Here is a 26,514-nt window from a genome sequence, read left to right as displayed (position 1 = left end):
ATCTCTGTACTTTTCTCCGCTCATCTTTTCCCAATACTGACTAGTCTCCCAGTCCCTGCCGCTGAAAAACATGACTACTCCCTGACTAAGGCCCTTCTCCCCTGATTGTTGTTTGGCCAGGTGGCCAGCTCTAGGAAGAGTCTTGGTGGTTCCCAACTTCTTCCATTTAGAATGATGGAGGCCACCATGTTCTTGGGGACCTTCAATGCTGCAGAATGTTTTGGTACCCTTCCCCAGATCTGTGCCTCGACATAATCCTGTCTCTGAGCACTACGGACAATTCCTTCGACCTCATGGCTTGGTTTTTGCTCTGACGTGCACTGTCAACTGTGGGACCTTATATAGACAGGTGTGTGCCTTTCAAAATCATGTCCAATCAATTGAATTTACCACAGGTGGACTCCAATCAAGTTGTAAAACATCTCAAGGATGATCAATGGAAACAGGATGCACCTGAGCTCAAGTTTGAGTCTCATAGCAAACGGTCTGAATACTTATGTAAATATGTTTTTAGTTATTATATATATATCAATTTTCAAATAATTTTTATTTTAATTTTTTTCACTTAGTCATTATAGGGTATTGTGTGTAGATTGCTGAGGATTTTTTTTTATTTTTTTTATCCATTTTAGAAGAGGCTGTAACGTAACAAAACGTAGAAAAAGTCAAGGGGTCTGAATACTATCTGAAGGCACTGTAAGTATTGAAAAATAGGCCTTAGTAAGACTAAACAGGATGCGCTCTTAGGCCTACAGCTCCATGGTGGTTATACAAGGCTGCTATACTAAGTCTACTATTGATAATGACACTAATTACTATTATAATGATGATCATAATAACAACAATAACAGTAATAATAACAACAATAACAACAATAACAACAACAATAACAGTAATAACAACAACAATAACAGTAATAATAACAACAATAATAGTAATAATAACAACAATAACAGTACTAACAACAACAATAACAACAACAATAACAGTAATAACAACAACAATAACAGTAATAATAACAACAATAATAGTAATAATAACAACAATAACAGTAATAACAACAACAATAACAGTAATAATAACAACAATAACGGTAATAACAACAACAATAACAGTAATAATAACAACAATAATAGTAATAATAATAACAATAACAGTAATAACAACAACAATAACAGTAATAACAACAACAATAACAGTAATAATAACAACAATAACAGTAATAACAACAACAATAACAGTAATAACAACAACAATAACAGTAATAACAACAACAATAACAACAATAACAACAACAATAACAGTAATAACAACAACAATAACAGTAATAATAACAACAATAATAGTAATAATAACAACAATAACAGTAATAACAACAACAATAACAGTAATAATAACAACAATAACAGTAATAACAACAACAATAACAGTAATAATAACAACAATAATAGTAATAATAATAACAATAACAGTAATAACAACAACAATAACAGTAATAACAACAACAATAACAGTAATAATAACAACAATAACAGTAATAATAACAACAATAATAGCAATAATAACAACAATAATAGTAATAATAACAATAAGAAGGAAAAAGGAGGGTTATTATTATTATAAATATAATTTTTCTGACACTTTGGAAGAGTGTAAACAACACTAAATTAATCATAAATAATACCAGAGAGGCTGGTCTGTCACGATCGTCGTGATGAGGAAGAGTGGGCCAAGGCGGAGCGTGATAGAAAGACATCCTCTTTTATTATGAAGACGAACAAACGAACAAAAACAACAAACAGACGACCGTGAAGCTATTCAAACAAAATAGTGCTGACACTAAACACTACACATAGACAATTACCCACAATAGCCTACTGCCTATGGCTGCCTTAAATATGGCTCCCAATCAGAGACAATGAATGACAGCTGTCTCTGATTGAGAACCATTCAGGCAACCATAGACTTACCTAGACACCTACACTCAACACAAACCCATACACTCTACCAAAACCCCCTATACCATACAACCACCCAAGATGAGACAAATACACACAAACATCCCCCCTGTCACACCCTGACCTAACCAAAATATTACAGAAAACAAAGATAATTAAGGCCAGGGCGTGACAGTACCCCTTCCCCAAAGGTGCGGACTCCGGCCGCAAAACCTGACACAGAAGGGGAGGGTCCGGGTGGGCCTTCCTACGGCGGCGGCTCGGGTGCGGGACGTGGCCCCCACTCCACCATAGTCAATACCCGCTTTGGCGGCTCTGGCAGATCCTGGCTGGCTGGCGGCTCTGGCAGATCCTGGCTGGCTGGCGGCTCTGGCAGACGGGCAGCTCTGACGGCTCTGGGCAGACGGGCAGCTCTGACGGCTCTGGGCAGACGGATAGCGCAGGCGGCTCTGGGCAGACGGACAGTGCAGGCGGCACTGGGCAGACGGCAGACTCTGGCTGGCTGAGGCGCACAGTAGGCCTGGTGCGTGGTACCGGAACTGGAGGTACCGGGCTAAGGACACGCACCTCAAGGCTAGTGCGGGGAGCAGCAACAGGACGCACAGGACTCTGGAGACGCACAGGAGGCTTGGTGCGTGGTGCCGGAACTGGTGGTACCGGGCTGGAGACACGCACCATAGGGCGAGTGCGTGGAGGAGGAACAGGGCTCTGGAGACACACTGGAAGCCTGGTGCGTGGTGTTGGCACTGGTGGTACTGGGCTGGGACGGGGAGGTGGCGCCGGATATACCGGACCATGCAGGCGTACTGGCTCCCTTGAGCACTGAGCCTGCCCAACCTTACCTGGTTGTATGCTCCCCGTAGCCCGACCAGTGCGGGGAGGTGGAATAACCCGCACTGGCCTGTGTAGGCTGGTGCCATGTATGCCGGCCCGAGGAGACGCACTGGAGACCAGACGCGTTGAGCCGGCTTCATGGCACCTGGCTCAATACTCAATCTAGCCCTGCCAGTGCGGGGAGGTGGAATAACCCGCACCGGGCTATGCACACGTACAGGAGACACCATGCGCTCTACCGCATAACACGATGTCTGCCCGTACTCTCGCACTCCACGGTAAGCATAGGGTGTTGGCGCAGGTCTCCTACCTGACTTCGCCACACTCCGTTGTAGCCACCCCCCAAGACATTTTTGGGTTGTACTCGCGGGTTTCCAGCCTTGCCTCCGTGCTGCCTCCTCATATCGCCTCCTCTCGGCTTTAGCTACCTCCAGCTCTTCACGAGGGAGGCGATATTCTCCCGGTTGTGCCCAAGGTCCCTTACCTTCCAGTATCTCCTCCCAAGTCCAAGAATCCTGTATGCGCTGCTCCTGCTGCTGCTTAACACGCTGCTTGGTCCGAGTTTGGTGGGTAAATCTGTCACGATCGTCGTGATGAGGAAGAGTGGACCAAGGCGCAGCGTGATAGAAAGACATCTTCTTTATTATGAAGACGAACAAATGAACAAAAACAACAAACAGACGACCGTGAAGCTATTCAAACAAAATAGTGCTGACACTAAACACTACACATAGACAATTACCCACAATAGCCTACTGCCTATGGCTGCCTTAAATATGGCTCCCAATCAGAGACAATGACTGACAGCTGTCTCTGATTGAGAACCATTCAGGCAACCATAGACTTACCTAGACACCTACACTCAACACAAACCCATACACTCTACCCAAAACCCCCTATACCATACAACCACCCAAGACAAGACAAATACACAAAAACATCCCCCCTGTCACACCCTGACCTAACCAAAATATTACAGAAAACAAAGTGTCTAACGGGGGGGGGAAAGTGTGAAGCCTTCATTACAGCATAGCTAAGTTTAACATTTGTGAAATTGTTAAACCGACATGTTGTGGTTGCTTGAGGCCTGGTGATCAGTAGGTTATTAAACACTCAAACAGACAACAGAAGCAGGATCTGTTTTTATTTCTGTAGATATACAGTGGGGAGAACAAGTATTTGATACACTGCCGATTTTGCAGGTTTTCCTACTTACAAAGCATATAGAGGTCTGTAATGTTTATCCTAGGTACACTTCAACTGTGAGAGACGGAATCTAAAACAAAAATCCAGAAAGTCACATTGTATGATTTTTAAGTAATTAATTAGCATATTACTGCTTACAGACCTCTACATATAAATAGGAAAACCTGCAAAATCGGCAGTGTTTCAAATACTTGTTCTCCCCCCTGTATATGGATGATTTATAAAGCCACATTTAACAGTTATTGATTTTGGCCCTAATTAAGTTTGGGTTTCATCTCTCCTCACTTTTCTTAGACAATTAAGGCAAGGGCTGTTTTCTCGTCTCTTAACTCAGCTGCATTGTTCTCAACACCAACATCCTGGTTAACTTTGCTATTATGCACATCTGTTATAAAATAATACATGTTTTATTTGTATTGCACCATTGTTGTAAGATAATATAACCAAAAACAATTTTAGTAGCAAATTATTTTTACCGATGGACTGTACCGTCCCCACGGCCTTCACAATGGATCAGTCCACTCAGACAGGCACAAATCAGACTGATGGACTGTACCATCCCCACGGCCTTCACAATGGATCAGTCCACTCAGACAGGCACAAATCAGACTGACGGACTGTACCATCCCCACGGCCTTCACAATGGATCAGTCCACTCAGACAGGCACAAATCAGACTGATGGACTGTACCATCCCCACGGCCTTCACAATGGATCAGTCCACTCAGACAGGCACAAATCAGACTGATGGACTGTACCATCCCCACGGCCTTCACAATGGATCAGTCCACTCAGACAGGCACAAATCAGACTGATGGACTGTACCATCCCCACGGCCTTCACAATGGATCAGTCCACTCAGACAGGCACAAATCAGACTGATGGACTGTACCGTCCCCACGGCCTCCACAATGGATCAGTCCACTCAGACAGGTGCTGTGTACATCATGATCCTTGCTACTCAACTAAAGATATTTCGACAGGAAAGAAAGAAAGAAAGACAAGGGATAGATGAAGACAATGTAAGGTAGTGTTACCCTGCTGTGTCCTCCTGGAAGCCCTCCAGCTCGTCCCTCTGTTCAGACAGAGAAGACTCCAAATCCAAGTAGGTTCCATTATGGGACAGCTGCAATGCACAGTCATCAAGCTACAGAGAGACAGAGAGACAGAGAGAGACAGAGAGAGAGAGAGAGAGAGAGAGAGACAGAGAGATAGACAGAGAGAGAGACAGACAGAGAGAGAGACAGAGAGAGAGAGAGAGAGAGAGAGAGAGAGAGATAGACAGAGAGAGAGAGAGACAGAGAGACAGAGAGAGAGAGACAGATAGACAGAGAGAGAGAGAGAGAGAGAGAGAGAGAGAGAGAGAGAGAGAGAGAGAGAGAGAGAGAGAGAGAGAGAGAGAGAGAGAGAGAGAGAGAGAGAGAGAGAGAGAGAGAGAGAGAGAGAGAGAGAATGAAGGACAATGTTATTACTAGATTTTCACAACAGAGAGAAAGAGTAGTACAGCAGACAGTAGCTAGAGCGAGAGGAGATACAGACAGTAGCAGTTACAGTAGGTTTCCATCCAATTGGCGACAGATTTTCATGCTACTATTATAAAATATGCTAATTTCCCCACCAGTGGTGTGTTTCCACCAAACTGACTTGGTACGGATAAAAATCAGTCCGTGATGACGTAGTTTACAACAACAACAACAATAACAACAACAAATAATAATTCAGCTTAAATTTTTATGAACCGAATAAAAAACTAAAGTTCAATGTGTTTCCGTCACATTTTACATTTTACATTTTACATTTTACTGTTTTGTCACAAACACTGTTGCGTTAATAAGCAAATGTGTCTCCTCTGATCTTGGTACATTCACTCTAGACAACAGCTCGCAGATACAATCAAATCAAATCAAATGTATTTATATAGCCCTTCGTACATCAGCTGATATCTCAAAGTGCTGTACAGAAAACCCAGCCTAAAACCCCCAAACAGCAAGCAATGCAGGTGTAGAAGCACGGTGGCTAGGAAAAACTCCCTAGAAAGGCCAGAACCTAGGAAGAAACCTAGAGAGGAACCAGGCTATGAGGGGGGTTTCCTAGTTTTTCCTAGCCACCGTGCTTCTACACCTGCATTGCTTGCTGTTTGGGGGTTTTAGGCAGGGTTTCTGTACAGCACTTTGAGATATCAGCTGATGTAAGAAGGGCTTCATAAATACATTGGATTTGATTCGATATATAAAAAGGAGAAAGGAGAAAGGAGCATCAAGATCAACAACTTCCACCACCCTGTGAAGTTCATCACAACTTATTACTAACATCAAGGCGGTGGCCCGTTCCTGTAGGTTCATGCTCTACAACATCCGCAGAGTACGACCCTGCCTCACACAGGAAGCGGCGCAGGTCCTAATCCAGGCACTTGTCATCTCCCGTCTGGATTACTGCAACTCGCTGTTGGCTGGGCTCCCTGCCTGTGCCATTAAACCCCTACAACTCATCCAGAACGCCGCAGCCCGTCTGGTGTTCAACCTTCCCAAGTTCTCTCACGTCACCCCGCTCCTCCGCTCTCCACTGGCTTCCAGTTGAAGCTCGCATCCGCTACAAGACCATGGTGCTTGCCTAAGGAGCTGTGAGGGGAACGGCACCTCAGTACCTCCAGGCTCTGATCAGGCCCTACACCCAAACAAGGGCACTGCGTTCATCCACCTCTGGCCTGCTCGCCTCCCTACCACTGAGGAAGTACAGTTCCCGCTCAGCCCAGTCAAAACTGTTCGCTGCTCTGGCCCCCCAATGGTGGAACAAACTCCCTCACGACGCCAGGACAGCGGAGTCAATCACCACCTTCCGGAGACACCTGAAACCCCACCTCTTTAAGGAATACCTAGGATAGGATAAAGTAATCCTTCTCACCCCCCCCCCCTTAAAAGATTTAGATGCACTATTGTAAAGTGGCTGTTCCACTGGATGTCATAAGGTGAATGCACCAATTTGTAAGTCGCTCTGGATAAGAGCGTCTGCTAAATGACTTAAATGTAAATGTAAATGTAATTTCATCTGTAGCCTAATAAACTGCACGGTTTCCTGAGTCGTAGTGGGGAGGACCACACACCGCATATCATCGCGTGATTGAAAGTTTACTTCGATATGATGGATATTATATCAATACTTGAAAATAAAGGAGTTTCCACCTCCTTTTCTCGCAGAATTAATTTTACAGACATTTTGATAACGCCTGAGACTTGGTTTTAACAAAAGTCTGTTCCAAATTTCTGGAATGTTCTCTGAATGGATATAATGTTTATAGATCTGGCAGAGGTGGGGGTGTCGCCATATTCATAAAAAACCTTTACGAATATTTATTTTTTCCTTTATTATTGTCACGTTCCTGACCTGTTTTATGTTATTTTTTGTATGTGTTTAGTTGGTCAGGGCGTGAGTTGGGGTGGGCATTCTATGTTTTGTGTTTCTATGTTTAGGTCACTTGTAATTAGCCTTATATGGTCCTCAATCAGGGGCAGGTGTTTGACGTTTTCCTCTGATTGAGAACCATATATAGGTTGGCTGTTTCACACTGTTTGTTTGTGGGTGGTTGTCTTCCGTGTCAGTGTCTGTGTATGTTCGCACCACACGGGACTGTTTCGTTGTCGTTAGTATATGTAGTCTGTTCCTGTTCGTGCGTTCTTCATGTTTTATGTAAGTTCTCTCGTTCAGGTCTGTCTACGTCGTTTTGTTGTTTTGTAATATTATCAAGTGTTCTTCGTGTGTTTAGTTTCGTCTTGTGAATAAAGAATATCATGTCATCATACCTCGCTGCAAATTGGTCTTCCGATCCCTCTCTCCTCTCCTCGTCCGAGGAGGAGGAAGAATTAGAGTTTCGTTACAATTATTTTCCCTTAATCGTAATTGTAGTAATTTAATGGACAACAACACTTAGCCGTCGGAAAGTATTCAGACCCCTTGACTTTTTCAACATTTTGATATGTTACAGACTTATTATAAAATTTGAGTTTATTTGAGTTTATTTTTATTTTTACAGGGACAGTGCACATTAATCAACGTTTCAGTAAAAGTGCCGGTTTTAGCCAGCCGGGCTAATTTTCAACCGCAGTCCCTGGGCAGGTTATTAAAAACAATTACAATATAGACAATAGCAACATAGGACAAGCAAGACATAGCATAAAGACAGAGCAACATAGAACAAAAAGCAGCAAGACAAAATTAATAAAAACAACAAAGTGTTTCCACACCTCACAAGTTACAGACAACAGACATGGAAAGCGGCAACACACAGCTAGGGACCATGTTCACAAATCTGATTGACCTTTAGCCATGTCTTCAAGCAATTTGTGAAAGTGTGATATGTGGTGCAGTTATGTGTGTCTGATGGCAGTGTATTCCAGACATGGGAAGCCCTTACAGAGAAAGCGGATTTACTAAAGGTGCTTTTCCTTAAGGGAACTATACAGTCACCTCTCATGGCAGACCTTGTGGATCTGCTGCCATATGTTTGGGTTTTCTGTTTAACAAAAATACTGAGTGGAGGGGGAGCCTGGCCATTTAGGATCTTGAATACAAGACATGTGTCGGTGTATTGCACAAGATTTTATGGATTAAATTAAATAAAAAAATATACACACAATACCCCATAATGACAAAGCAAAAACAGGTTTGTAGGTTTGAAACTCGAAATTGAGCTCAGGTGCTTCCTGTTTCCATTGATCATCCTTGAGATGTTTCTAAACCTTGATTGGAGTCCACCTGTGGTAAATTCAATTGATTGGACATGATGTGGAAAGGCACACACCTGTCTATATAAGGTCCCACAGTTAACAGTGCATGTCAGAGCAAAAACCAAGTCACAAGGTCGAAGGAATTGTCCTTAGAGCTCCGAGACAGGATTGTGTCGAGGCACAGATCTGGGGAAGGGTACCAAAACATTTCTGCAGCATTGAAGGTCCCCAAGAACACAGTGGCCTCCATCATTCTGAAATGGAAGAAGTTTGGAACCACCAAGACTCTTCCTAAAGCTGGCCGTCCGGCCAAACTGAGCAATCGGGGGAGAAGAGCCTTGGTCAGGGAGGTGACCAACAACCTGATGGTCACTCTGACATAGTTCTAGAGTTCCTCTGTGAAGATGGGAGAACCTTCCAGAAGGACAACCATCTCTGCAGTACACGAACAATCAGGCCTTTATGGTAGAGTGGCCAGATGAAAGCCACTCCTCAGTAAAAGACACATGACAGCCCGCTTGGAGTTTGCCTAATGGCACCTAAAGGACTCTCAGACCATGAGAAATGAAGTCTGGTATGATGAAACCAAGATTGACGTCTTTGGCCTCAATGCCAAGTGTCACGTCTGGAGGAAACCTGGCACCATCCCTACGGTGAAGCATGGTGGTGGCAGCATCATGCTGTGGGGATGTTTTTCAGCGGCAGGGACTGGGAGACTAGTCAGGATCGAGGGAAAGATTAACGGAGCAAAGTACAGAGAGATCCTTGATGAAAACCTGCTTCAGAGCTCACTGGACCTCAGACTGAGGTGAAGGTTCACCTTCCTATAGGACAACGATCCTAAGAACACAGCCAAGACAATGCAGGAGTGGCTTCTGGACAAGTCTCTGAATGTCCTTGAGTAGCCCAGCCAGAGCCCAGACTTGAACCTGATCGAACATCTTTGGAGAGACCTGAAAATAGCTGTGCAGCGATGCTCCCCATCCAACCTGACAGAGCTTGAAAGGATCTGCAGAGAAGAATGGGGAAAAACTCCCCAAATACAGATGTGCCAAGCTTGTATATATGATTACTTGTATAATATGATTATTCTCTTAGTTAGTATTTATTTTTAGGGCAATCTCACCAGAAATTTTCAAAATAGACAGGTTTAAGACCCTCGTAAGACATCGCAATAAAATCTAAAGATGTATTGTAAAAGGACATTTTAAAATGGTACCGGGAAAGAGAGGTTAGTCTGTGGACATCTGAGGGTTGGAATTAAGAATGGAGTGATTGATTGGCCGATATACTTGGAGTCCAGTGTATCAGTTGGCGAGGATTGGATACCATAATTGTTTGAATACTTTAGAATTACTGCATCAAACCTTCCTCCTTTCATTGACAGATTGGAGAGGGTTGGATTGGAGAGGGTTGGATTGGAGAGGGTTGGATTGGAAAGGGTTGGATTGGAAAGGGTTGGATTGGAAAGGGTTGGATTGGAAAGGGTTGGATTGGAAAGGGTTGGATTGGATAGGGTTGGATTGGAAAGGGTTGGATTGGAAAGGGTTGGATTGGAGAGAGTTGGATTGGAGAGGGTTGGATTGGAGAGGGTTGGATTGGAGAGGGTTGGATTGGAGAGGGTTGGATTGGAAAGGGTTGGATTGGAGAGGGTTGGATTGGAGAGGGTTGGATTGGAGTAGCAGGAAAGTAATAGTGAAACCCGTGCCATCACTTTTCCAAATACATTCTTCAAAGTTTCCAATCCTACTTAAATAAAGGATAAATCACAAAAAATATGCCAATTTGTTAACGGGGGTCTGAACTTTCTGATTTAGCCTCCGTTTTCAATTCTCCTCTCCGTAGGAAATGTGACTGAGATGTGTTTCTTGGACGGGTGTCTCTTGTGTTTGAACGTGGGAAGCATTTGTACTTTCACTCTCTGCCAAAACACAGTTACTAGTCACTCACCCTTGTAGATAACTTGAAATAGGTATTGTGTCAGGAAGTAGCCTCAACTAGCTAGCAAGCTAACCAACTTGCTTGTGGCAAAATTGGTTTGACTTTGGATAGCCTAACTGTTGGGCAAGTTAGGGACTGTCAATAAATTACACAATGTAAATGGGGAACAATATTTTCATGTTGCACACTTTTTAGTTGTCTCATTAAATGCTTTTAATATTTGTATATGAATTTCTACAATTTATAGTTGGTTTGATTTTTTTTTTTTAAGTAGTTTCAATTTGAAGCTATCTACATTTAAAAATATTGTCCCAATGGACATTGTAACGGCTTTCGTTGGTGGAAGGAGAGGAGGACCAAAATGCAGCGTGGTACGTATCCATAATATCTTTTAATGAGAATGAATACAAAATACAAAAAGAACAAGAGAATCAAAATGAAAACCGAAACCGTCCCGAATGGTGCAAACACTGAAACGGAAAACAACTACCCACAACCCATAGTGGGAAAACAGGCTACCTAAGTATGATTCTCAATCAGAGACAACGATCGACACCTGCCTCTGATTGAGAACCATACTAGGCCAAACACATAGAAATATAACGTATAGAACAAAACATAGAAAAACAACATAGAATGCCCACCCCAACTCACGCTCTGACCAAACTAAAATAAAGACATAAAAAAGGAACTAAGGTCAGAACGTGACAGACATTGTGTAATTTACTTATGGTCCCTAACTAAACCCATAGGGATATCGAATGTCAAACCAAATGGACATGTGTAGCTGCGCTCCGAATTGATGCCAACTGTGGGCATGAAATAATCCCAAGGAAAAAGGTTACCCTCCATTCGGTGACAGATATTTTTTTTCTCCTAATTATATAGCAAATCTCAGTTTTGGATGAGACTGAGGTATCTATGTACACTTTGTAGTACGTTTTGACACTAGAATCAATGTTTCTGACTCAAATCGATGCCACATACGCTGTTTTCAAAAGGAAAAGTTTCGTACTACTTTCAGTTGCTCTTTTAAATGTGGTATGGCTTAAACAGCGTTGACAGAGGTAGAGAGTGGTGTATTCTGGGTAAACACATGACCCCCTACAGGAATGACATCTGTCTCTCCCCTCTAGTTTGTTTTAATCACTCGCTTTTTTTTTTTTAAACGTTTCCTTCACACCCTTTTCTAAACAATTGTTGCCCGTAAAAATGAAGCCTGTTTTACGGGGTGGGTACGAACATGATCGATGGTCGTGTAGAGCCTGGAGAACAAAGGGATCATTTTGTGGCAGGGCGCTGTTTTCAACATTAAGCTTGTGTCCCAAATGGCACCCTATTACCTACATAGTGCAGTACTTTTGACTAAGGCCCATAGGGTCCTGCTCTAAAGCAGTGCACTAAATAGGAAATATGGTGCCATTTGGGACTAACCCTACAGCTCTGTTAAGGGAATTACCCAGCTGCATTATGAAGCTATAAAGACTACAGAACATGAAACCCAACCCAGAGAGAGAGAGAGAGAGAGAGAGAGAGAGAGAGAGAGAGAGAGAGAGAGAGAGAGAGACAGAGAGAGAGAGAGAGAGAGAGAGAGAGAGAGAGAGAGAGAGAGAGAGAGAGAGAGAGAGAGAGAGAGAGAGAGAGAGAAGTAAAACACCAAATAATGCATGCAGAGCAGAAATAGCCGATACACTTCTGATTAAAATTCAGAAAAGAGCCGTTAAATTCTACAACCACCTAAAAGGAAGCGATTCCCAAACCTTCCATAACAAAGTCATCACCTACAAACAGACCCCACAGAGCCCCAGGACAGAAACACAATTAGACCCAACCAAATCATGAGAAAACAAAAAGATAATTACTTGACACATTGGAAAGAATTTACAAAAAAACGGTGCAAACTAGAATGCTATTTGCCCCTAAACAGAGAGTACACAGTGGCAGAATACCTGACCACTGTGACTGACCCAAACTTAAGGAAAGCTTTGACTATGTACAGACTCAGTGAGCATAGCCTTGCTATTGAGAAAGGCCGTCGTAGGCAGACTGGCTCTCAAGAGAAGACAGGCTATGTGCACACTGCCCACAAAATGAGGTGGAAACTGAGCTGCACTTCCTAACCTCCTGCCCAATGTATGACCATATTAGAGACACATATTTCCCTCAGATTACACAGACCCACAAAGAATTAGAAAACAAATCAGATTTTTGATAAACTCCCATATCTACTGACTGAAATACCACAATGTGCCATCACAGCAGCAAGATGTGTGACCTGTTGCCACAAGAAAAGGGCAACCAGTGAAGAACAAACACCATTGTAAATACAACTCATATTTATTTGTATTTATTTCCCCTTTTATACGTTAACTATTTGCACATAATATGACATTTGAAATGTATTCAGTATTTCACTTTTGTTTATTATCTATTTCACTCGTTTTGGCAAAGTAAACACATGTTTTCAGAGAGAGAGAGATCACCATTAAGTCTCGTTCACATTTGGCCTAAATTTTTATCGTTTTTTTAAGAAGGGCATTTAGAGCCAGCGGTGGGAGGGAGAAGGAACCTGTTAATGTTAAAGTGTGTGTGTGTGTGTGTGTGTGTGTGTGTGTGTGTGTGTGTGTGTGTGTGTGTGTGTGTGTGTGTGTGTGTGTGTGTGTGTGTGTGTGTGTGTGTGTGTGTGTGTGTGTGTGTGTGTGTACTGTGTGTTTACGTCCTCCCTAATTCTTTGATATCCAATGCTGTGTGCCTTCATCTAAAACACATGTGGTACAACAACACTCAGCTAACACATTACTACTACAATACTGTATGGTTACTTGTTCAGAGGCGGCAGGTAGCCTAGTGGTTAGAACAGGTAGCCTAGTGGTTAGAGCAGGTAGCCTAGTGGTTAGAGACAGGTAGCCTAGTGGTTAGAGCAGGTAGCCTAGTGGTTAGAGCAGGTAGCCTAGTGGTTAGAACAGGTAGCCTAGTGGTTAGAGCAGGTAGCCTAGTGGTTAGAGCAGGTAGCCTAGTGGTTAGAACAGGTAGCCTAGTGGTTAGAGCAGGTAGCCTAGTGGTTAGAGCAGGTAGCCTAGTGGTTAGAGCAGGTAGCCTAGTGGTTAGAGCAGGTAGCCTAGTGGTTAGAGCAGGTAGCCTAGTGGTTAGAGCAGGTAGCCTAGTGGTTAGAGCAGGTAGCCTAGTGGTTAGAGCAGGTAGCCTAGTGTTTAGAGCAGGTAGCCTAGTGGTTAGAGCAGGTAGCCTGGTGGTTAGAGCAGGTAGCCTAGTGATTAGAGCAGGTAGCCTAGTGGTTAGAGAAGGTAGCCTAGTGGTCAGAGCAGGTAGCCTAGTGGTCAGAGCAGGTAGCCTAGTGGTTAGAGCAGGTAGCCTAGTGTTTAGAACAGGTAGCCTAGTGGTTAGAGCAGGTAGCCTAGTGGTTAGAGCAGGTAGCCTAGTGGTTAGAGCAGGTAGCCTAGTGGTTAGAGCAGGTAGCCTAGTGGTTAGAGCAGGTAGCTTAGTGGTTAGAGCAGGTAGCCTAGTGGTTAGAGCAGGTAGCCTAGTGGTTAGAGCAGGTAGCCTAGTGGTTAGAGCAGGTAGCCGAGTGGTTAGAGCAGGTAGCCTAGTGGTTAGAGCAGGTAGCCTAGTGGTTAGAGCAGGTAGCCTGGTGGTTAGAGCAGGTAGCCTGGTGGTTAGAGCAGGTAGCCTAGTGGTTAGAGACAGGTAGCCTAGTGGTTAGAGCAGGTAGCCTAGTGGTTAGAGACAGGTAGCCTAGTGGTTAGAGCAGGTAGCCTAGTGGTTAGAGCAGGTAGCCTAGTGGTTAGAGCAGGTAGCCTGGTGGTTAGAGCAGGTAGCCTAGTGGTTAGAGCAGGTAGCCTAGTGGTTAGAGCAGGTAGCCTAGTGGTTAGAGCAGGTAGCCTGGTGGTTAGAGCAGGTAGCCTAGTGGTTAGAGCAGGTAGCCTAGTGGTTAGAGCAGGTAGCCTGGTGGTTAGAGCAGGTAGCCTGGTGGTTAGAGCAGGTAGCCTAGTGGTTAGAGCAGGTAGCCTAGTGGTTAGAGCAGGTAGCCTGGTGGTTAGAGCAGGTAGGCGTTGGGCCAGTAACCGAAAGGTAACCGTTAACCCATTATTCCCCGGTAGGTCGTCCTTGTAAATAAGAATTTGTTCTTAACTGACTTGCCTAGTTAAATAAAATGACTAATGCACCTGGGTGTTATTTCAGTCAGGACCATGGCTCACAGGGAGAAACCACGTCTGCAACTCAACAGGCACCCTATGCTCTATTTAGTGCAGGTCCATAGAGCGCTGGTTGAATGTAGTGCACTATGCAGGGAACAGGGTGCCAGTTGGGACAGACCCAAGGTAATTCCACATCCAGGTGCAGTGCCATTCAGAGACAGCACCATGATGTGACAGCATAATACAGAGACAGCACTATACAGAGACAGCACCATACAGAGACAGCACTATACAGAGACAGCACTATACAGAGACAGCACTATACAGAGACAGCACCGTACAGAGACAACACCGTACAGAGACAACACCATACAGAGACAGCACCATACAGAGACAGCATAACACAGAGACAGCACCATACAGAGACAGCATAACACAGAGACAGCACCATACAGAGACAGCACCATACAGAGACAGCACCATACAGAGACAGCACCGTACAGAGACAGCACCATACAGAGACAACACCGTACAGAGACAACACCATACAGAGACAGCACCATACAGAGACAGCACCATACAGAGACAGCATAACACAGAGACAGCATAATACAGAGACAGCACCATACAGAGACAGCACCGTACAGAGACAGCACCATACAGAGACAACACCGTACAGAGACAACACCGTACAGAGACAGCACCGTAGAGACAGCACCATACAGAGACAGCACCATACAGCCACAGCACCATACAGAGACAGCATAACACAGAGACAGCATCATACAGAGACAGCACCATACAGAGACAGCATAACACAGAGACAGCATCATACAGAGACAGCACCTTACAGAGACAGCACCATACAGAGACAGCACCATACAGAGACAGCACCATACAGAGACAGCACCAGTAAAAGGCCAGAGGTCACAACAGCTGTGTCACGGATCCCTGCTGTAGTGAGAAGTAGTGGAGTATGTGAAAGGGAAGTTGTTTTAAAGTACCTCGAAGGGTCTCTGTATTATGCTGGTTCAATGTGTACTGTTTTGAATCAAAGACCTATTTTGTTTTTTTACTACTGGACATATAGCCAACCAGGTCAGGACAACGGAATGGTATTCACATATCAGTTCCCCTTCACTTCCTGACCTAACGTGTCCTCGATATCCACTTTCCTCGATATCCACTTTCCTCTACTGGTCTACCATGCTGTCCAGTCCAGTCTAGCTGCATGATGACATTGTCCAAAAGAACGCTCAGATCACAAGACCCACCCGGGCAGCAGGGTCACTCTCCCTCACACAGAGACAAGACAGACGGACGAATGGAAAAGCTCACAGACTATACATAGCCTATCTATATTTAACCCTGCTGGGACCCAGCCCGCTAGCCGTAGCTACAGAGAGGGTGTGACTCAGCCTGCTAGCCGTAGCTACAGAGAGGATGTGACCCAGCCCGCTAGCCGTAGATACAGAGAGGGTGTGACTCAGCCTGCTAGCAGTAGCTACAGAGAGGGTGTGACCCAGCCCGCTAGCCGTAGATACAGAGAGGGTGTGACTCATCCTGCTAGCCATAGCTACAGAGAGGGTGTGACCCAGCCCGCTAGCCGTAGCTACAGAGAGGCTGTGACCCAGCCCGCTAGCCGTAGCTACAGAGAGGCTGTGCCCCAGCCCGCTAGCCGTAGCTACAGAGAGGCTGTGACCCAGCCCGCTAGCCGTAGATACAGAGAGGCTGTGTCCCAGCCCGCTAGCCGTAGCTACAGAGAGGGTGTGACCCAGCCCGCTAGCCGTAGCTACAGAGAGGGTGTGACCCAGCCCGCTAGCCGTAGCTACAGAGAGGCTGTGACCCAGCCCGCTAGCCGTAGCTACAGAGAGGCTGTGCCCCAGCCCGCTAGCCGTAGCTACAGAGAGGCTGTGCCCCAGCCCGCTAGCCGTAGCTACAGAGAGGCTGTGTCCCAGCCCGCTAGCCGTAGTTACAGAGAGGCTGGGACCCAGCCCGCTAGCCGTAGCTACAGAGAGGGTGTGACCCAGCCCGCTAGCCGTAGCTACAGAGAGGCTGTGTCCCAGCCCGCTAGCCGTAGCTACAGAGAGGCTGTGACCCAGCCCGCTAGCCGTAGCTACAGAGAGGCTGTGTCCCAGCCCGCTAGCCGTAGTTACAGAGAGGCTGGGACCCAGCCCGCTAGCCGTAGTTACAGAGAGGGTGTGACCCAGCCCGCTAGCCGTAGTTACAGAGAGGCTGGGACCCAGCCCGCTAGCCGTAGTTACAGAGAGGCTGTGACCCAGCCCGCTAGCCGTAGCTACAGAGAGGCTGTGTCCCAGCCCGCTAGCCGTAGTTACAGAGAGGCTGGGACCCAGCCCGCTAGCCGTAGTTACAGAGAGGCTGTGTCCCAGCCCGCTAGCCGTAGTTACAGAGAGGCTGGGACCCAGCCCGCTAGCCGTAGCTACAGAGAGGCTGTGTCCCAGCCCGCTAGCCGTAGTTACAGAGAGGCTGGGACCCAGCCCGCTAGCCGTAGTTACAGAGAGGGTGTGACCCAGCCCGCTAGCCGTAGTTACAGAGAGGCTGGGACCCAGCCCGCTAGCCGTAGTTACAGAGAGGCTGTGACCCAGCCCGCTAGCCGTAGTTACAGAGAGGCTGGGACCCAGCCCGCTAGCCGTAGCTACAGAGAGGGTGTGACCCAGCCCGCTAGCCGTAGCTAGAGAGAGGGTGTGACCCAGCCCGCTAGCCGTAGCTACAGAGAGGGTGTGACTCAGCCTGCTAGCCGTAGCTACAGAGAGGCTGTGTCCCAGCCCGCTAGCCGTAGCTACAGAGAGGCTGTGACCCAGCCCGCTAACCGTAGCTACAGAGAGGCTGTGTCCCAGCCCGCTAGCCGTAGCTACAGAGAGGCTGTGCCCCAGCCCGCTAGCCGTAGCTACAGAGAGGCTGTGCCCCAGCCCGCTAGCCGTAGCTAGAGAGAGGCTGTGTCCATGTATAGATCAATACAGAGGGAACAGCATGGTGACTGGTTGGCATGGTGACTGGTTAACAGCATGGTGACTGGTTAAACTCAACTGGCCCCAAGTGTTCTGTTGGTTGTCACTAGCTAGCTATACTGGAAAGGACAGAAGTTTGTTGTTTTTGAAATGAGGGATTTTAAACCGCTAACCCGACAGGGAGAAGACGAAACTCTACTGGCCCTCCCAGTGACAGTCTGGTCAGACGTACGGGTTGGAAGTATGGTGCATTGGGGGGGGGGAGGGGGGGTTCACATATCCCAATGGACAGGACTTAACTACCAACCAACCAGTCACCATTCTGTTGTGGCTACCAACCAGTCACCATTCTGTTGTGGTTACCAACCAGTCACCATTCTGTTGTGGATTATCAACCAGTCACCATTCTGTTGTGGATTATCAACCAGTCACCATTCTGTTGTGGATTATCAACCAGTCACCATTCTGTTGTGGCTACCAACCAGTCACCATTCTGTTGTGGCTACCAACCAGTCACCATTCTGTTGTGGCTACCAACCAGTCACCATTCTGTTGTGGATTATCAACCAGTCACCATTCTGTTGTGGATACCAACCAGTCACCATTCTGTTGTGGATACCAACCAGTCACCATTCTGTTGTGGATACCAACCAGTCACCATTCTGTTATGGATACCAACCAGTCACCATTCTGTTGTGGATACCAACCAGTCACCATTCTGTTGTGGATACCAATCAGTCACCATTCTGTTGTGGATACCAACCAGTCACCATTCTGTTGTGGTTACCAACCAGTCACCATTCTGTTGTGGATACCAACCAGTCACCATTCTGTTGTGGATACCAACCAGTCACCATTCTGTTGTGGATACCAACCAGTCACCATTCTGTTGTGGATACCAACCAGTCACCATTCTGTTGTGGATACCAACCAGTCACCATTCTGTTGTGGATACCAACCAGTCACCATTCTGTTGTGGATACCAACCAGTCACCATTCTGTTGTGGATACCAACCAGTCACCATTCTGTTGTGGTTACCAACCAGTCACCATTCTGTTGTGGATACCAACCAGTCACCATTCTGTTGTGGATACCAACCAGTCACCATTCTGTTGTGGATACCAACCAGTCACCATTCTGTTGTGGATACCAACCAGTCACCATTCTGTTGTGGATACCAACCAGTCACCATTCTGTTGTGGATACCAACCAGTCACCATTCTGTTGTGGATACCAACCAGTCACCATTCTGTTATGGATACCAACCAGTCACCATTCTGTTGTGGATACCAACCAGTCACCATTCTGTTGTGGATACCAACCAGTCACCATTCTGTTGTGGATACCAACCAGTCACCATTCTGTTGTGGTTACCAACCAGTCACCATTCTGTTGTGGATACCAACCAGTCACCATTCTGTTGTGGATACCAACCAGTCACCATTCTGTTGTGGATTCCAACCAGTCACCATTCTGTTGTGGATACCAACCAGTCACCATTCTGTTGTGGATACCAACCAGTCACCATTCTGTTGTGGATACCAACCAGTCACCATTCTGTTGTGGATACCAACCAGTCACCATTCTGTTGTGGATACCAACCAGTCACCATTCTGTTGTGGATACCAACCAGTCACCATTCTGTTGTGGATACCAACCAGTCACCATTCTGTTGTGGATACCAACCAGTCACCATTCTGTTGTGGATACCAACCAGTCACCATTCTGTTGTGGATACCAACCAGTCACCATTCTGTTGTGGATACCAACCAGTCACCATTCTGTTGTGGATTACCACGTAACTCACTATGGCACTAGTTTATTAGTTAAATAATAAATTGCTGTCTGAGACTTCAATTTCAGATGTAAAAAAGGCATAGGGAGAGCAGCTTATTACATCTTTGACGATAGATGGTGGCTATTATCGTTTGGGATTGAAGCTGGATCTAACCAACAGATGGCATGGGACGAGATGGACTAATCTCCACATGAGAACACGTTTTGAGGTCCGACAATGAGTATGCCCTAAATGGCACCCTATTTCCTACCAAGGTCTATAGGGTCGTAGTGCACTTCTCTGTCTCTGTCTCTCTCGCTCTCTCTCTCTCTCTCTCTCTCTCTCTCTCTCTCTCTCTCTCTCTCTCTCTCTCTCTCTCTCTCTCTCAGAAACAGGACTAATAGCATAACACATCTATCCGGACAAACCAGGGATCTGTAGGGCCAGATAGAATGACACGAAGAAGGATTGGACAGCGATGCATCAATTGCCTGAATCTCAAATGTTCTTCAGAAACTATAGCCTGCTATATATCTGCACTGACCCATTGGGTTCGAAACCCGGGTGTGCTGCATGATGCCACAAGACCGTGGTTAGACCGCTGAGCTAAAGCTTAGGCATTAGCTTGAAGAGTGTACAGGTCTCAGGCAAAGTATCACTTCATCCAAACTACCTGGTTTTACATGATCAGCCTTAAACATCCAACTTCCTGGTTTTACATGATCAGCCTTAAACATCAAACTACCTGGTTTTACATGATCAGCCTTAAACATCAAACGACCTGGTTTTACATGACCAGCCTTAAACATCCAACTTCCTGGTTTTACATGATCAGCCTTAAACATCAAACTACCTGGTTTTACATGACCAGCCTTAAACATCAAACTACCTGGTTTTACAGGTTACAGAGAAACTCCTGGCCCTAAACATCGACAGGCTACAAGAGAAACTCCTGGCCCTAAACATCGACAGGCTACAGAGAAACTCCTGGCCCTAAACATCGACAGGCTACAGAGAAACTCCTGGCCCTAAACATCGACAGGCTACAAGAGAAACTCCTGGCCCTAAACATCGACAGGCTACAAGAGAAACTCCTGGCCCTAAACATCGACAGGCTACAAGAGAAACTCCTGGCCCTAAACATCCACAGGCTACAAGAGAAACTCCTGGCCCTAAACATCCACAGGCTACAAGAGAAACTCCTGGCCCTAAACATCGACAGGCTACAGAGAAACTCCTGGCCCTAAACATCGACAGGCTACAAGAGAAACTCCTGGCCCTAAACATCGACAGGCTACAAGAGAAACTCCTGGCCCTAAACATCGACAGGCTACAAGAGAAACTCCTGGCCCTAAACATCCACAGGCTACAAGAGAAACTCCTGGCCCTAAACATCGACAGGCTACAAGAGAAACTCCTGGCCCTAAACATCGACAGGCTACAAGAGAAACTCCTGGCCCTAAACATCGACAGGCTACAGAGAAACTCCTGGCCCTAAACATCGACAGGCTACAAGAGAAACTCCTGGCCCTAAACATCGACAGGCTACAGAGAAACTCCTGGCCCTAAACATCGACAGGCTACAGAGAAACTCCTGGCCCTAAACATCGACAGGCTACAGAGAAACTCCTGGCCCTAAACATCGACAGGCTACAGAGAAACTCCTGGCCCTAAACATCGACAAGCTACAGAGAAACTCCTGGCCCTAAACATCGACAGGCTACAGAGAAACTCCTGGCCCTAAACATAGACAGGGTACAGAGAAACTCCTGGCCCTAAACATCGACAGGCTACGGAAAAACTCATGGCCCTAAACATCGACAGGATACGGAGAAACTCCTGGCCCTAAACATCGACAGGCTACGGAGAAACTCCTGGCCCTAAACATCGACAGGCTACGGAGAAACTCCTACCAGCCTTAAACATCACACTACCTGGTTTTACATGATCAGCCTTAAACATCAAACTACCTGGTTTTACATGATCAGCCCTAAACATCACACTACCTGGTTTTACATGATCAGCCTTAAACATCCAACGACCTGGTTTTACATGATCAGCCTTAAACATCCAACTACCTGGTTTTACATGATCAGCCCTAAACATCAAACTACCTGGTTTTACATGATCAGCCCTAAACATCCAACTTCCTGGTTTTACATGATCAGCCTTAAACATCCAACTACCTGGTTTTACATGATCAGCCTTAAACACCAAATTACCTGGTTTTACATGATCAGCCTTAAACATCCAAACTACCTGGTTTTACATGATCAGCCCTAAACATCAAACTACCTGGTTTTACATGATCAGCCCTAAACATCCAACTTCCTGGTTTTACATGATCAGCCTTAAACATCCAACTACCTGGTTTTACATGATCAGCCTTAAACACCAAATTACCTGGTTTTACATGATCAGCCTTAAACATCCAAACTACCTGGTTTTACATGATCAGCATTAAACATCAAACTACCTGGTTTTACATGATCAGCCTTAAACATCACACTACCTGGTTTTACATGATCAGCCTTAAACATCAAACTACCTGGTTTTACATGATCAGCCTTAAACATCAAACTACCTGGTTTTACATGATCAGCCCTAAACATCACACTACCTGGTTTTACATGATCAGCCTTAAACATCCAAACTACCTGGTTTTACATGATCAGCCTTAAACATCAAACTACCTGGTTTTACATGATCAGCCTTAAACATCAAACTACCTGGTTTACATGATCAGCCTTAAAAATCAAACTACCTGGTTTTACATGATCAGCCTTAAACACCAAATTACCTGGTATTACATGATCAGCCTTAAACATCAAACTACCTGGTTTTACATGATCAGCATTAAACATCAAACTACCTGGTTTTACATGATCAGCCTTAAACATCAAACTACCTGGTATTACATGATCAGCCTTAAACATCACACTACCTGGTTTTACATGATCAGCCTTAAACATCAAACTACCTGGTTTTACATGATCAGCCTTAAACATCAAACTACCTGGTTTTACATGATCAGCCTTAAACATCAAACTACCTGGTTTTACATGATCAGCCTTAAACATCAAACTACCTGGTTTACATGATCAGCCTTAAACATCCAACTACCTGGTTTTACATGATCAGCCTTAAACATCAAACTACCTGGTTTTACATGATCAGCCCTAAACATCACACTACCTGGTTTTACATGATCAGCCTTAAACATCCAAACTACCTGGTTTTACATGATCAGCCTTAAACATCAAACTACCTGGTTTTACATGATCAGCCTTAAACATCAAACTACCTGGTTTACATGATCAGCCTTAAACATCAAACTACCTGGTTTTACATGATCAGCCTTAAACACCAAATTACCTGGTTTTACATGATCAGCCTTAAACATCCAAACTACCTGGTATTACATGATCAGCCTTAAACATCCAAACTACCTGGTTTTACATGATCAGCCTTAAACATCAAACTACCTGGTTTTACATGATCAGCCTTAAACATCAAACTACCTGGTTTTACATGACCAGCCTTAAACATCAAACTACCTGGTTTTACATGATCAGCCTTAAACATCAAACTACCTGGTTTTACATGATCAGCCTTAAACATCAAACTACCTGGTTTTACATGATCAGCCTTAAACATCAAACTACCTGGTTTTACATGATCAGCCTTAAACACCAAACTACCTGGTTCTACATGATCAGCCTTAAACATCCAAACTACCTGGTTTTACATGATCAGCCTTAAACATCCAAACTACCTGGTTTTACATGATCAGCCTTAAACATCAAACTACCTGGTTTTACATGATCAGCCTTAAACATCAAACTACCTGATTTTACATGATCAGCCTTAAACACCAAACTACCTGGTTTTACATGATCAGCCTTAAACACCAAACTACCTGGTTTTACATGATCAGCCTTAAACATCCAAACTACCTGGTTTTACATGATCAGCCTTAAACATCAAACTACCTGGTTTTACATGATCAGCCTTAAACATCCAAACTACCTGGTTTTACATGATCAGCCCTAAACATCAAACTACCTGGTTTTACATGATCAGCCTTAAACATCACACTACCTGGTTTTACATGATCAGCCTTAAACATCAAACTACCTGGTTTTACATGATCAGCCTTAAACATCAAACTACCTGGTTTTACATGATCAGCCCTAAACATCACACTACCTGGTTTTACATGATCAGCCTTAAACATCCAACGACCTGGTTTTACATGATCAGCCTTAAACATCCAACTACCTGGTTTTACATGATCAGCCCTAAACATCAAACTACCTGGTTTTACATGATCAGCCCTAAACATCCAACTTCCTGGTTTTACATGATCAGCCTTAAACATCCAACTACCTGGTTTTACATGATCAGCCTTAAACACCAAATTACCTGGTTTTACATGATCAGCCTTAAACATCCAAACTACCTGGTTTTACATGATCAGCCCTAAACATCAAACTACCTGGTTTTACATGATCAGCCCTAAACATCCAACTTCCTGGTTTTACATGATCAGCCTTAAACATCCAACTACCTGGTTTTACATGATCAGCCTTAAACACCAAATTACCTGGTTTTACATGATCAGCCTTAAACATCCAAACTACCTGGTTTTACATGATCAGCATTAAACATCAAACTACCTGGTTTTACATGATCAGCCTTAAACATCACACTACCTGGTTTTACATGATCAGCCTTAAACATCAAACTACCTGGTTTTACATGATCAGCCTTAAACATCAAACTACCTGGTTTTACATGATCAGCCCTAAACATCACACTACCTGGTTTTACATGATCAGCCTTAAACATCCAAACTACCTGGTTTTACATGATCAGCCTTAAACATCAAACTACCTGGTTTTACATGATCAGCCTTAAACATCAAACTACCTGGTTTACATGATCAGCCTTAAAAATCAAACTACCTGGTTTTACATGATCAGCCTTAAACACCAAATTACCTGGTATTACATGATCAGCCTTAAACATCAAACTACCTGGTTTTACATGATCAGCATTAAACATCAAACTACCTGGTTTTACATGATCAGCCTTAAACATCAAACTACCTGGTTTTACATGATCAGCCTTAAACATCACACTACCTGGTTTTACATGATCAGCCTTAAACATCAAACTACCTGGTTTTACATGATCAGCCTTAAACATCAAACTACCTGGTTTTACTTGATCAGCCTTAAACATCAAACTACCTGGTTTTACATGATCAGCCTTAAACATCAAACTACCTGGTTTTACATGATCAGCCCTAAACATCACACTACCTGGTTTTACATGATCAGCCTTAAACATCCAAACTACCTGGTTTTACATGATCAGCCTTAAACATCAAACTACCTGGTTTTACATGATCAGCCTTAAACATCAAACTACCTGGTTTACATGATCAGCCTTAAACATCAAACTACCTGGTTTTACATGATCAGCCTTAAACACCAAATTACCTGGTTTTACATGATCAGCCTTAAACATCCAAACTACCTGGTATTACATGATCAGCCTTAAACATCCAAACTACCTGGTTTTACATGATCAGCCTTAAACATCAAACTACCTGGTTTTACATGATCAGCCTTAAACATCAAACTACCTGGTTTTACATGATCAGCCTTAAACATCAAACTACCTGGTTTTACATAATCAGCCTTAAACATCCAACTACCTGGTTTTACATGATCAGCCCTAAACATCAAACTACCTGGTTTTACATGATCAGCCCTAAACATCACACTACCTGGTTTTACATGATCAGCCTTAAACATCAAACTACCTGGTTTTACATGATCAGCCTTAAACATCAAACTACCTGGTTTTACATGATCAGCCTTAAACATCAAACTACCTGGTTTTACATGATCAGCCTTAAACATCAAACGACCTGGTTTTACATGATCAGCCTTAAACATCCAACTTCCTGGTTTTACATGATCAGCCTTAAACATCAAACTACCTGGTTTTACATGACCAGCCTTAAACATCAAACTACCTGGTTTTACAGGTTACAGAGAAACTCCTGGCCCTAAACATCGACAGGCTACAAGAGAAACTCCTGGCCCTAAACATCGACAGGCTACAGAGAAACTCCTGGCCCTAAACATCGACAGGCTACAGAGAAACTCCTGGCCCTAAACATCGACAGGCTACAAGAGAAACTCCTGGCCCTAAACATCGACAGGCTACAAGAGAAACTCCTGGCCCTAAACATCGACAGGCTACAAGAGAAACTCCTGGCCCTAAACATCCACAGGCTACAAGAGAAACTCCTGGCCCTAAACATCCACAGGCTACAAGAGAAACTCCTGGCCCTAAACATCGACAGGCTACAGAGAAACTCCTGGCCCTAAACATCGACAGGCTACAAGAGAAACTCCTGGCCCTAAACATCGACAGGCTACAAGAGAAACTCCTGGCCCTAAACATCGACAGGCTACAAGAGAAACTCCTGGCCCTAAACATCCACAGGCTACAAGAGAAACTCCTGGCCCTAAACATCGACAGGCTACAAGAGAAACTCCTGGCCCTAAACATCGACAGGCTACAAGAGAAACTCCTGGCCCTAAACATCGACAGGCTACAGAGAAACTCCTGGCCCTAAACATCGACAGGCTACAAGAGAAACTCCTGGCCCTAAACATCGACAGGCTACAGAGAAACTCCTGGCCCTAAACATCGACAGGCTACAGAGAAACTCCTGGCCCTAAACATCGACAGGCTACAGAGAAACTCCTGGCCCTAAACATCGACAGGCTACAGAGAAACTCCTGGCCCTAAACATCGACAAGCTACAGAGAAACTCCTGGCCCTAAACATCGACAGGCTACAGAGAAACTCCTGGCCCTAAACATAGACAGGGTACAGAGAAACTCCTGGCCCTAAACATCGACAGGCTAC

At 44.7% G+C, this 26,514-nt stretch overlaps 1 protein-coding gene across 4 annotated transcripts in view; it reads right to left on the bottom strand.

Moving 5' to 3' along the window:
- The window catches only part of LOC139555332 (FH1/FH2 domain-containing protein 3-like), a 179,471-nt gene that overhangs the window by 141,022 nt on the left and 11,935 nt on the right, over positions 1 to 26,514 (bottom strand). For all 4 annotated transcript variants that reach the window (XR_011670983.1, XM_071369046.1, XM_071369047.1 and 1 more), the window contains exon 2: positions 5,035 to 5,144. Coding sequence is in view for 3 of the 4 variants with exons in the window: in XM_071369046.1 (XP_071225147.1) it covers positions 5,035 to 5,144 (110 nt within the window). In the remaining variant the exon portion in view is untranslated. The remainder of the gene's footprint in view (positions 1 to 5,034; positions 5,145 to 26,514) is intronic.

This window comes from Salvelinus alpinus, chromosome 26 (assembly GCF_045679555.1).
Source record: "Salvelinus alpinus chromosome 26, SLU_Salpinus.1, whole genome shotgun sequence".
Taxonomy (NCBI): domain Eukaryota; kingdom Metazoa; phylum Chordata; class Actinopteri; order Salmoniformes; family Salmonidae; genus Salvelinus; species Salvelinus alpinus.
Note: the sequence above shows the minus strand (reverse complement) of the source record. Positions and strands in the feature narration are given on the sequence as shown.